The sequence below is a fragment of the Eptatretus burgeri genome, chromosome 9, assembly GCF_056783735.1.
Source record: "Eptatretus burgeri isolate ZD-2024b chromosome 9, Ebu_testis_v1, whole genome shotgun sequence".
NCBI lineage: Eukaryota > Metazoa > Chordata > Myxini > Myxiniformes > Myxinidae > Eptatretus > Eptatretus burgeri.
The window spans coordinates 19,551,931-19,565,584 of NC_140969.1; the positions used below are offsets into that span (position 1 = coordinate 19,551,931).

Consider the following 13,654-nt stretch of genomic DNA (forward strand, 5'->3'; position numbering starts at 1 on the left):
AATATGAAAAACGAAATGAAAGGCATGAACGAACAAATGAACGAAAAGATGGATACAAATACAAATGAAGTGAAAACGACGATGGATGCGAATACACAGCAAATGAGGGAAGAGATGAAAAAGCTGCGGGGTGAGACGCAGAACATGGGCCGATGCCTGCAGGCGGGCATGAAGGCCGTGACAAAGGAAATAATAGTTGAGACAAGGGAGGTAAAGGGTGAAAAGTTGGCAGAGACACGGGAGATAGAAAAATAGAGGAAAGACTACACGAGGAAGACGGGGTAAGTGACGCACACACACACGGAGGTAGTGGAGGTTAAAGGGGGTGAGCTCGCGGAGCGTGTAGAGACCCAGTGCGAGCACCTGGATGGCCTCCTCCAGGAACGAGGGGAGGGAGTATGCCCCCTTGAGGCGAGTCACGACCAGGTGGGTTCGGTCGTGCTTTGCGAGGTTGAGGGGACGGGTGCTGTGGACAGGTGCACTGAGAGCTTGGGGGGTGTAGAGGCCCCGGAGACCCTTGTGGGGACACGAATCCCCAGTGTAGTTGTCCCTGTGTGTGTGGTGCAAGGCGTGAGTGCGTCCCCGTGTGTGGAAGCGACCCCGTGTGTGAGTGGTGTGGTGGCGATGGTGCCGGAGTGTGTGCTTCCCAGCGCACCGTGTGTGAGTGAGGCCGTGTGTGTGAGTGAAACGGCCAGTATGAGTGAGGCACCACGTGTGAGTGGTGTGGTGGCGATGGTGCCGGAGTACGTGCTTCCCAGCACGCCGTGTGTGGATGAGGCACGGAGTATGAGTGAGGAACCGCGGGTGAGTGCCCCCGCGTGTGTGGATGAGGCACCGCGGTTAAGTGCCCCCGCGTGTATGAGTGAGGGACGTTGTGTGGAAGAGACCGCGTGTGTGAGTGTCGCCGTGTGTATGAGTGAGGTACCGCGGGTGAGTGCCCCCGCGTGTATGAGTGAGGCACGGTGTGTGGATGAGGCACAGCGGTTGAGTGCCCTCGCGTGTGTGGGTGAGGCACCGCGGGTGAGTGCCCCCGCGCGAGTGAATGGAGCACCACGTGTGAGTAGTATGGTTTGTGTGAGTAGTGAGGCACGCGTGAGTGAACGGCCGTGTGCAAGGTCGCTGTGTGCCAGGGAGACCGTGTGTGTGAGAGAGCGGTATGAGAGGGAGATGTCGGTTGGCATGCGGGAGCACGCAGCCGCATCTCCCGGTGTGAATGTGATGGTGTGGACTGTGTGCGTCGTAACACGCAGGTGTGCGTGGGTTGAATGGCGACGGAGACGGCGACATGGGAGAAACGAAAGCCGAGTAGCGGCTGTAGTTGTTTCGCGGACCGTGCCGGGTTCACCCAGCAGTGAGCACGAGGTTCGTGCTGTGCAACGCACGAGACCGCCACGTGCTCGCTTGCGAGAGTGAAGTCCCGGTCCGGAAACGCACGCGGTGGATTTGCCGATCCCGCGGACGGACAAAGTTTAGGCAGGTAAACGGATTTGGACCGGACGGGTTCTCCACGCGATCGTGTGTGTTAAGCTCCAACGGGCAAAGCACATGTGTTCGCGTGGGGAACCCCTCGAGACGTGGGGCTTGTGTTTTTTTTGCGCACGGTGACGTCATGGCTGCACGTCATGGCTGCACGTGTGGTTGGAATCCGGCAGGAGGGGTATCTCTGCCGGATGGTAGCGTCCAAGGAGGGACGAGGAACACGTGCAGCTGCATGACGTCACGGCCAGGTGCAAAGTGCGCGAGCTCTGAGTTGCCGCGCAGGTGCTGCGCATGAAAAAAAAAAAGAAGACAGCAAGCCTCACTTTCGGGTGCAAAGGATTCCTGGGAAAGGGGTGGAAGACCCCCTTCCCTGGGCACAGGATGGAAACTAGTTAGGGGGAAGGGTTAGCTTAGCTAGACCGACTTCATGGGGCAGGGGTAAGTCCTCATGGAGTCCGTGGAATGGATTAGTTAGAGGGATTGTAGTCAGATTTAGGTTGGGAAATAAAATTGATTAATGGGATTATTTGGAGACAGTGACAGACTTGTGGATGTGTAGTGGGGACGTAGTTTAGCTACGTAGTGTTAAAAGGAACGTGCTGTAGTTTAAGGGACGACGTGGGAGCACGAGTTAGTTAGGGGATGCAGATAGAAGGATGGCAGAGTTCAGCGGTGTGTGTGTTGAAGAGTTGGAGAGTTGTGAGGTGAGTACATGGTGAGTGAGTGAGGCCAGCGGGTCTGTGTGAGTGGAGTGAATGGGGAATGCATGGTGCGATGAGTGATTGGGGGGAGGAGTGACTCCCGCCCAAGGGACCCCGGGGTCAGAGTAAAGTGAGTTAGCTGGGTTAGTCAAATTGAAAAATGGAGGTCGTTTTGTTGTTGGTGGGAATGTAGGCTCGAGACCCATTTGGAGGGGTGCAGGAGCCCTGTTGACGGGCTTGGGAGCGTGGCTGCGAAAGGTGAGTATCGCTGAGTGGGTACCCCGGGCACCAGGCTAGTCGGCCGCGGTAGGCCTGGGGCCCATGGGGGGCCGGGATAGCGTAGTGGGCACGGGTGCGTCTGCTTGGTGCGGAGGCCCGGGGCGCCATTAGCCGCGTGGGCAGTGTTGTGGGCAAGGGTGACCCTCGGAAAGGGGCCTGGGAAGCCGGCCTGCCACGTGTGCGTTTCAGGGGAGGTGCCATGGGGGGCACTCCCCGGTGTTAGGGAGCTGGTAGGCTCGGAGGCAGTGTTGTGCCCGGGGGTGCCATAGCTGGGGAATTGGCAGAGGGTCGTGCCTGCCAAAGGGAGCCACGTGTCCCAGCCAGGAGACCGTGTGAGGGCACGGAGAGAAAATTGGGGGGCGAGGCCCGAAATTGTGAGGACACCAACACAGGCGACGGGAATCTGGGTTGTTAGAACCAATAGTTTAAGCGAGAGGCGCTTGTTGAAAGCCCCGGGGTAGTTTAACAGTTAAATGGTTAGGGTAGATTAGGAGATGTACCCCTGCGCACCATCCATCCCCTCGCTGTCGTTGTGGGCCGCTGGACCCACTTTGGTTATAGATCGCCGAACTCTGGGGAGGCCATTCTGAGGCTTGAGTTGGGCCTCGGCACAGGACGTTAGCTCTCCCTTATTCCCCTCCGGGAAGGGAACGTAGGGGTTGGGAGTAGGCTAGGTGACAGGATAGGTTAGCCGAACAAGGACGATAAAGGGGGTTAGGGGACGATTTATAGTGGGGAAGTAAAAATAAAAACAACAAAAAAAAAAAAAAATTAAGTTGGGGCTAAATTGGGGTTTGACAAATTAAGGGAGTGGGTATGTACAGTGACAGGCAAAGGCGATAGGTTGGGAGGGAGACAGGTAGGTAGGTCCGAGCCCGCCTTCCAAGTGGCCAGCACCACCGCACTCCCTCCACCAACTTCCACTGACGGCAAAAGCTGGCCAGCTTCATCTGCTGGCTGTGTTACTGCAAGGCCTGTGCCGGCCAGTTCATCTACTGGCTGTTTTTCTTCGAGGCCTGTGCCGGCCTGGTTCTGCGGGCTGAGTTTGCCTGCAGCGGCCTTCTTCTGCGGGCTGTGTTTGCCTGCCACCTTTGCCATGCCATGCCCACTGCCCACGTTCACCAGCCCCGTTAAATTTTTGCTTTGCCCCCCCTGTTCATTTCCATGTGCGCCAGGATCAAGGCAACAGTTTGCAAGCTGCGAGAACTGCCCTGTTGGCAGCTACAACACGGGCCTGCAGTGGCAGCCCGTGCACCGTGTTTGTGTCCATGCATCCATTCGTTGTGCTCATTGCGTGTGCCACTTGAGCTGGCACGGAGACTGCGTTTGTGCAGCCCATGCACCGTTGTGGTTCACTGCATTCAGTTCAAACCGTTCATGCATCCATTCGTTGTGCTCATTGCGTGTGCCACTTGAGCTGGCACGGAGACTGCGTTTGTGCAGCCCATGCACCGTTGTGGTTCACTGCGTTCAGTTCAAAAGGGAAGGCCTTGGACTGCGTGTGAGCAGCCAGCCACGTTCCCTGTCACCTGCATTGTTTTGAGCCAGAGACTGCATGCGGGCGGCCTGGCTCCCTGCTAACTGCTTTCTTTTTGCAGAGTTCAATGATCCTGGGCCATGGTTTAGTGTAAAATTTGTAAGTTAAGGTTAAGATGTACTGTACATATGAGTGCGCCCCCGGCATGTTTGTCTTAGCGCCGGCAATTTTATTTAAGTCGTCCGTGTGAGTGAGTTTGTTTAGATAGTTACGCGGCCCTCAGGTTATTTATTTTGGGGACACGAATACCATGAATGTCGCACTCAGGGATCCGTAGGTAAAATGTACTAGGGGAAAACTACACATGATGGCACACGAAAATTTGACGACTCGGGACGAGTCTGTAAAAAGGGAAGGGGGTAGTGTTGTGGTTACCAGATTCGCAAACCACCATTCAGGTCCCTTAGGTGAGGTATCTCGGTAAGTGCATGTGTAGTTAGGCCCAAACCCGTTGTCTAGTGGGAATACATGTCATTTATGCGAGCTGCGACTCTTCAGGATAGCCGTTTTCTTTTACTATCTTTATTTTGGACCAACCGCCATGATCACAACCACAACATCAACCACCGACCACAACCACCGCTTCACCACAACCGCCACGACCTTCACGCACACCTCACAACCGTAGCATCGCCACCGTTCTTGCCCCGCTGTGGGTACCGGTGTTGGACTCATGCAAAACGCGCGTCGAACAGCGTGTACAAAATCACGGATTTTCTGCTTCAAAAACGGATCAAAAACGACACACGCCCACTTTTTTGCCGTCCAATCGGTGAGCGAGGGGCGATTTGGCCCCACCTCCAGAACGATCGATATATGCAAATTTGTGGATCAAAAAGCCTTCACGCCCACTTTTTCTCGGGCCAATGGGGAGCGAGGTGAAAGGTCAAAGGGAGGGGGTCAAAGGCGAAGTTACGGGGGGATAAAAGGACCGTGTTCGTCGGTCAGAGTGGGTCGGAGAGTCAAGAAGAAGAGGAGAGTCGGAAGCAGAGGGTCAAGACTTCGCGGGCGGTGGAGCTGCTCGTCGTGTGCGTTGGAGTCGGAACGGAGGGGACGGAGCTGTGGAAAGGCGGCGACACCAGACGAGGGGGTGCTCGCGTCGTGCAGGAAGCTGCACCCGAGGGAGGCCGACAGCGCGACCTGGCCGAGGTGGAGACGCTCGTCGCACATAATAAAGATCCTCTATACCCCGAGCATCAGCAACCCCCTCCTGTTTCCCCCGCGCTGAGATAGTGCGACCAAGGGGGCCCCGTTCCCACCCCCTGCCAGGCACTGTCCACGAGGCCCGCGGGTTGCGGGGCCATCGCCGCTCCGCGTCTCATCACCAGACGGGTAGGCCCGACCCGGTCTCGGCCCCAGGCCCACCTCATTCTTGGGGGATTTCTTTTCCTTGGTTTTGGGTATGTGTTGTCGGCGCCGTCTGTGAAGTAGAATTGTATAAGTGTTGCCGTGTGCTCGGTAGTCGGTATTAGCTCTGCACTGTGTTTTCACTTTTATGTTTGCTTTTTGTGTAAATGGAATTGTGTTTTCTTTTTTTTTGTGTGCATTTGGTGGAATTGTATTTGTGTGCTTTCCGTTCGTCGCGAATAAATGTGCTTTATTGTTGAACTGTTCTCCCGCTTCGCTTCGTCTTTTCCTCCATTGAATCCCCATCTTGCTTCACGTAAAGGGTTGGTAGTGGGCTGAATACGCCCGATAATTAATCGAACCGTCGAGGTCGACGATAACACCGCTCGGTTATTCTGATAGTACGGAACGGGTCGCTTAAGTGGCCCGTGTCCGAAGTCGACCTGCGGCGAGGTGCGATCGCCCGGTCTACCCTCCGCGTGGGTACTTAGGTAGTTCGAATTTGGCGAGCAACCCTATCCCACGCGGGGGCTGATTGGCTCGATCGCGGTGAGACCGAAAGGTCCACCCGTGACTGGTTCCCGGCGTTAGTCCGAGAGGGTCACGACTGGATTGTCCGTCCGGTGGGCGACGTGCCGCGATTCGAGTTACGTGGCCGTTCGCACGCCGGCGGGCGCGAAAACCGCAACAATATAAATATATACACATATATATATATATACACATATATATATATATATATATATATATATATATATATACATATATATATATATATATATATACATATATATATACACATATATATATATACATATATATATATATATACACATATATATATATATATATATATATATATATATATATATATACACATATATATATATATATATATATATATATATATATATATACACATATATATATATATATATATATATATATATATATACATACACATATATATATATATATATATATATATACACATATATATATATACACATATATATATATATATATATATATATACACATATATATATATATATATATATATATATACACATATATATATATATACACATATATATATATTGTTGTGGTTACCAGATTCGCAAACCACCATTCAGGTCCCTTAGGTGAGGTATCTCGGTAAGTGCATGTGTAGTTAGGCCCAAACCCGTTGTCTAGTGGGAATACATGTCATTTATACGTGCTGCGACTCTTCAGGATAGCCGTTTTTCTTTCACTATCTTTATTTTGGACCACCCGCCATCACAACCACAACAACAACCACCAACCACAACGCCGCTTCACCACAACCGCCACGACCTTTACCGTCACAACTCGCCACCATCGCATCACCGTCATCTCGCGCCACTCATGGGCACCGATGCTGGACTCGTGTAGGGCGCACGTTGAACAGCGTGTACAAAATCACGGATTTTCTGCTTCAAAAACGGATCGAAAACGACACACGCCCACTTTTTGCCGTCCAATCGGTGAGCGAGGGGCGAATTGGCCCCGCCCCCAGGGCGATCGATATATGCAAATTTGTGGATCAAAAGCCTTCACGCCCACTTTTTCTCGGGCCAATGGGGAGCGAGTTGAAAGGTCAAAGGGAGGGGGTCAAAGGCGAAGTTACGGGGGGATAAAAGGACGGTGTTCGTCAGTCAAAGGAGTCGTAAAAGTCGGAGCGAAAGAGTCAGCAGAACGAGAACGAGGGGTCGGAGAGTCGCAAGAGGGAACAAGTAGTAAAGGTCGGAACGAGGCGAAGGAGTCGGAACAGAGAGTCAAGACTTCGCGGGCGGTGGAGCTGCTCGTCGTGTGCGTTGAAGTCGGAACGGAGGGGACGAGCTGTGGAGAGGCGGCGAGGGCGGACGAGGGGGTGCTCGCGTCGTGCAGGGAGCTGCACCCCTGGGAGGCCGACAGCGCGACCTGGCCGAGGTGGAGACGCTCGTCGCATATAATAAAGATCCTCTATGCCCCGAGCATCAGCAACCCCCCTCCTGTTTCCCCCCGCGCTGAGATAGTGCGACCAAGGGGGCCCCGTTCCCACCCCCTGCCAGGCACTGTCCACGAGGCCCGCGGGTTGCGGGGCCATCGCCGCTCCGCGTCTCATCACCAGACGGGTAGGCCCGACCAGGTCTCGGCCCCAGGCCTACCTCATTCTTGAGGGTATTTCTTTTCCTTGGTTTTGGGTATGTGTTGTCGGCGCCGTCTGTGAAGTAGAATTGTGTAAGTGTTGCCGTGTGCTCGGTAGTCGGTATTAGCTCTGCACTGTGTTTTCACTTTTATGTTTGCTTTTTGTGTAAATGGAATTGTGTTTTCTTTTTGTGTGCATTTGGTGGAATTGTATTTGTGTGCTTTCCGTTCGTCGCGAATAAATGTGCTTTATTGTTGAACTGTTCTCCCGCTTCGCTTCGTCTTTTTCCCCATTGAACCCCCATCTTGCTTCACGTAAAGGGTTGGTAGTGGGCTGAGTACGCCCGATAATTAATCGAACCGTCGAGGTCGACGATAACACCGCTCGGTTATTCTGATAGTACGGAACGGGTCGCTTAAGTGGCCCGTGTCCGAAGTCGACCTGCGGCGAGGTGCGATCGCCCGGTCTACCCTCCGCGTGGGTACTTAGGTAGTTCGAATTTGGCGAGCAACCCTATCCCACGCGGGGGCTGATTGGCTCGATCGCGGTGAGACCGAAAGGTCCACCCGTGACTGGTTCCCGGCGTTAGTCCGAGAGGGTCACGACTGGATTGTCCGTCCGGTGGGCGACGTGCCGCGATTCGAGTTACGTGGCCGTCAGCACGCCGGCGGGCGCGAAAACCGCAACAATATATATATATATATATATATATATATATATATATATATATATATATATATATATATATATATATATATATATATATATATATATATATATATATATATATATATATATATATACACATATATATATATATATATATATATATATATATATATATATATATATATATATACACATATATATATATATATATATATATATATATATATATATACACATATATATATATATATATATATATATATATTTATATATATATATATATATACATATATATACATATATATATATATTTATATATATATATATATATATATATATACATATATATATATATATATATATATATATATATATATATATATATATATATATATATATATATATACATATATATATATATATATATATAGTTGTGGTTTCGCCGGCGAGTCGCCACGAGCACGACCCTCGATGGAGCAGTGGGGCCGTCTCGGCTCGATCGCACGGAATTACAGATTGCCGGCCCGGAGAAGTCCGAGGTTGGCGGGTCCTGGTTATTTTGGACCAAAGTACGCCAATGGGGTAACCACGAGGGGTAGGGTGAATAGCCAAATTCTCTATATACCTAAGTACCCACGTGGTCCAGCTACTGGGGTATTCCACCCTCGACAGAACTCGTACGGAAAGGAGCCGCTTCGCGAGCCCATTCCATGTGCGAAGCCGCGCGGTTTTAATCGCCAAGTTCCGCCGGCCCGATTATCCTGTTACTCCGTTATAGCGGCAATGACTGCTGACTTTCCCACACACATGACACACCCAGTCAATGGCAGAAATGGACACGACGAGCTGAGTACATTCAAACGATGGGGCATTTATTATACCAATGATTGGGGACTAGGGGAGCACGCAAGAAGAGAGCTATACCGAATATCAAGCAATGCATGTATGTACAGGCAAAACACTTATACAATTCACTACTCGTCAGACTGGCGCCACAAACAGACACACGCACACCCAGACAGAAGTGGACCTCAACGGCCTTTATTGCGACTCTCCAGCCGAGGAGGACAAACCGGCTGTGAGCCAGGTGTGGCTGGCTATCTGGACACGAGTGCACGGCTGGACGTCCCCTGGTCTTGTGACTGGTGTCGCCGTACCAGCCAGGCGGAAGGCGACGACACCAAGCTCTGGAGCTGGGATGAGGTCATTGCAGGAGAAGCCAAGTTGATGAGATGGGCAGATAAGAGAACCAAGAAAAGAACCAGAACAACTCCAAGAGAGCTGCCGACGATAATCTCCTCAGGACACACCTTATATCGGCCCCTCCCGCTCAACGAATGCTTCTCTCCTCCCCCCATGTGACTCATCCGCTCCTGATTGGACAGGAGCGGTGGGTGGGGCACTCCATCCCTTGGCCGGAGTCTCCAGTGGCGGGCGTTTGTGGCTCTGCCTACGGCTTTACCTCAGACCGCGTGTTTAATGGTGACGGTGCTCGGTCGGAGGCGGAGGGCGGAAGACGCCGGCTCCCCGCCGATTGGCCATGGAGGGATGGCATGTCTGTGTTAGACTCCACCCACGCGCGCGCCTGAAGAACGCAGCAGTGCCAGTTCCATGTTGAACATTCCAGTTCCAGAATGGTGCCGTTGTGGCATTGTTGAAACTCTAATACAATCGTAGCGCATTCACATTTGATTTACCCATTCGACCAGGGATGGGAGCTATCTATAAAACATATACTTACCGATATAACTAATCTATAGGAACTTGAATGCTGAGTGCGATAGCTTTCCAAATCCGCAACAATATATACATACATACATACATACACCATACATATCAATCATACTAACACCAGTAAGCATGGTGTTGGCTCAACAGTAAATGTGGTTGGCTTAAGATCTTTGGGTCTTCAGATTGAGCCCCTGATTCTCTGTTAAATAAAACCAGATGGGTTGACTCAGCCTGACATCCTTCTGTGGTTGGCAAAATGAGTATCACCTTTCTGGAAACAAGAGGCACTGCATCAGAAGCACAGTCACACTCCAAGCCATGATGAAACCAGCAGCCAAAGGCTGCACACGCACGCACACCATTTTTCCCTGAAAGAGCAGGGTTTAGCCTTGCGGGCCCAATGACAATCATGGTTCCCTTTTTGAGGCAATGTTTTATGGCCAGATGCCCTTCCTGACACCAACCCTTGAGTCACCTCTTACAACATGCAGGGATACAGTATACCATTTCTAACCAGGGCACACACCAGGACCAGTACACTGGTACTCATTTCGCCAACCTCAGAAGGATGACAGGCTGAGTCGACCCCACCTGGTGCTAATTCAGCAGCCAACGGGGCTCAAACTCAAGACCCTAGTATCCCAAGCCAGCCACTCTAACCACTAAGCCAACACCTGGCTAGCCGAAGGCTGCATATAAAATAATAATAAACCAACACCAGTTTTGTTCTATATTTCTTGTTAGTTAGCATTAGATAATATACTTCACTTGATGAGCCTAATTTAATCCACTATGGGATCAAGGCCTCCGTCAACATGATTCATTATTCTCGATTCTCTACAATTGGGGGCAATTGTACGTCCCTACTCCATTGACTATTTCCATTTCATCTCTCCATCAAACCTTTGGTCTTCCTCTGCTTCTTCCACATCATCCTCTTGGTTGACAGTTAGTAAATATTGTCATCTATTGGTTATCTATTCTTTATGTTACATGTCCAGCACACTGCCATTTAAGTTTTATTTGTATTGTGACCAAAGCCATTGAACTTCGTTTTCTCTTTGATCCATTAGTACCTCTTGTGTCCTTATTGTTGGGCTAAAAACAGCATCTTTCAATGGCTCTTTGTGTCCTGATCAATTTTTTGCTTCTTCTTTGTAAAAGACCACATTTCATTGCCCGAAATCAATGCTGGTATGATGCAATTGTAAACTTTCTTTTTCAGACACAAAAGCTACAGTTTTCTTTTCATAATTTATTTAATTTCTCAAAAAGCTGCCCATTGTGCTCTGGCACATCTCACTTATTCAAAGCGATGTAAGATTTTGAAGGTACGTGCACATCTTACACTTCGCAACAACATTTCATGGCTGTCTGTGACACCTTTGAAGAAGCTAACACACAGAGATTCAATGAAAGTGCAAGAAAAGTTGAAGTTGTGTTTCCCTTTTTGAGAATAAATTCAACGTATCCTTTGGTCTGAAGCAGATATCTCATGTACAAATGCTTCAAAACAACTGTTCGTGATTCCTCAAGCAAAAACAAGTGTTCGTAAGGCTCAAAAGCAATTGAGCTGGCTATCTTCCATTAGCAGTTAACAGACACAGCGAGCTTTCAACTAATTTTATGGCACCTCGACATTGACAGATCAACCTGGTCGACCAAGACACAATAATATACCTTTACAGTATGACTAGTCGGGACCTGCGGAACATCCACACAATGTAAAATGTGACTTCAAGTCCTCAACTCCACCCCCCCCCTCATAAACCCCACGTCTTCAACCCCCCCTCCCAAACCGAAGGCTTCAATCCCCTCCTCACTCCACGCCTTCAACCCCCCGCCCCCAAACACAACTCGTCAACCTTTGTCCCATCCCCTCCACCAAAAGACCTCAACCCCTGCCCTCCCACCAATGTCTCAAGCTCCCCCTCTCAACTCTGTCCCATCTTTGCCCCTCTCATCACCACCAAACCCCAACTCTCTTTCCTTTCCACCTGCAAATATGAGCAAAAAGCCTTCTTACATCGATTATGATATATATATATATATATATATATATATATATATATATATATATAGAGATATATATATATATATATATATATATATATATATATATATATATATATATATATATATATATTATCATGTCATGACAATAACCGAGTTTGAAGTTGTCTTTCTTGGAAACTCATCAATAAACGACTATATCAGTATTCTGGTGCATATTGTGTCACTGACATTCTCTCGAATAGTGTCTTTACCGCGTTTGGTAAAAATAAATAAAATAAAACTCCCGTTCAGTTCCAACCTACCCGCTATTCATCGCTTCCAAATTGCCACGGATGTTTATGTACACATACGTGTTGATGTACACATTACTTGTTCAGTTTTCACTATGTACACCAGAGGCCGAAGCCGAAGGCCCATGGGTGCTCGACCATATAAGTGGCGACTGAAACGGCGGGCATATGAATTGATATTCTGAGGTTCAACTGTGGGTAGAGTGAAGTCAGCTGTTCAACCAATAGGTGGAAAGAGAGAAACAGATGGACAAATCTATCCACCTTAATATTTGGATGATGGTAGCACCGCTAGATTTGACAACACCAGAGAATATTACCATCAATAGTACTTTAAATTTTTGGAGAACCTGAAGGGTGAGCTACAAAAAAGATGACGACAAGGGAATGCTCTCATCACTCATAATATCGAGAGAATTCAGCATGGTGCTTGCAATTTGCATCCTACGAACACAAATGAAGATCCTGAAATATCTTATCCAGTCGGCTCCAATGCCCATCAATGAGGTCACAACATTGTAGACGTTGTGATGCAATGAACAACTCAAACGTGGACAAGGTTCGTTACGCGTGCGGTGCACAAAGTGTTGAGGCTTTTCTTGACAAGTAACAAACTGTCAGAGCTAAAAGATCATTCTCAACTCTCTTCAGATTGAACACACAGTTGAGGAACACCATGACTTAGCTAAGGCTCAATATAATCTGTTGTTTACCACGACCCAAGACTAGCAGATAACATTAACCTAAAAGATGTAACCCAGGAACTTGCCACAGAAAATGAAAGATGCAGATCCACACACGTTTATGGATCATTTGTATAAAGGTGATGAGAAATCAAATTGCCTGTCTGCAATCCGCACTCCCCCCCTCCCCCCACTCCGCTCCTCACCTCCTGATTAACCGATCCCTCTGCCCACACAAACTCAAAGCAACTTCTTACATCTCTGTTTAATGATCACAAATTTGTACTCAATGATCACAAAGTATTTTTTTTAATCACCCATCTCAGGAAGGTTGGTGGACTATCCGTTTTCAATTGTCTCACTTCTGTTCTCGCTCCTCCTGCCCTCCATTCTTCTCCCTGCCCAGGTTACACACATTCTTTCAGAATCCCACACCTGGATAACCTCCAAAATTCTAAGCTGAACACTCACCTCAATTCCTTCATTCCTTAATTTATTTGGTCTGTCATCCTTCTGAGGTCGGCAAAATGAGTGCCAGTATGCTGTTAGACTGTGTCGGAATGGCGACCCATCCAGGATTGTGCCCAATCGCCAAGGAGAATGCTTAAGTGGCACCAACACTCTGCACAGAGTATGGTTCCAATCTCCTCTCTCTCCTAGGCTCATGCTCCTTGATGCGCAGCCTCAATATCATGTACAGATTAGTGTATTAAAAATAAATAAAAGTATAATGCAGCAGAAATATAATGTAACATACAAAGCTGAGTTCGT

General features: G+C 48.9%; 1 protein-coding gene across 4 annotated transcripts in view; it reads right to left on the reverse strand.

Moving 5' to 3' along the window:
* Window positions 1-13,654, reverse strand: part of LOC147019652 (voltage-dependent calcium channel subunit alpha-2/delta-2-like) — a 388,928-nt gene that overhangs the window by 111,065 nt on the left and 264,209 nt on the right. For 3 of the 4 annotated variants that reach the window (XM_085894265.1, XM_085894263.1, XM_085894266.1), the window contains exon 12: window positions 13,201-13,281. The exons of the other annotated variant lie outside the window; for it this stretch is intronic. In XM_085894265.1, coding sequence (XP_085750391.1) covers window positions 13,201-13,281 — 81 coding nt within the window. The remainder of the gene's footprint in view (window positions 1-13,200; window positions 13,282-13,654) is intronic. 4 annotated transcript variants of the gene reach the window in all.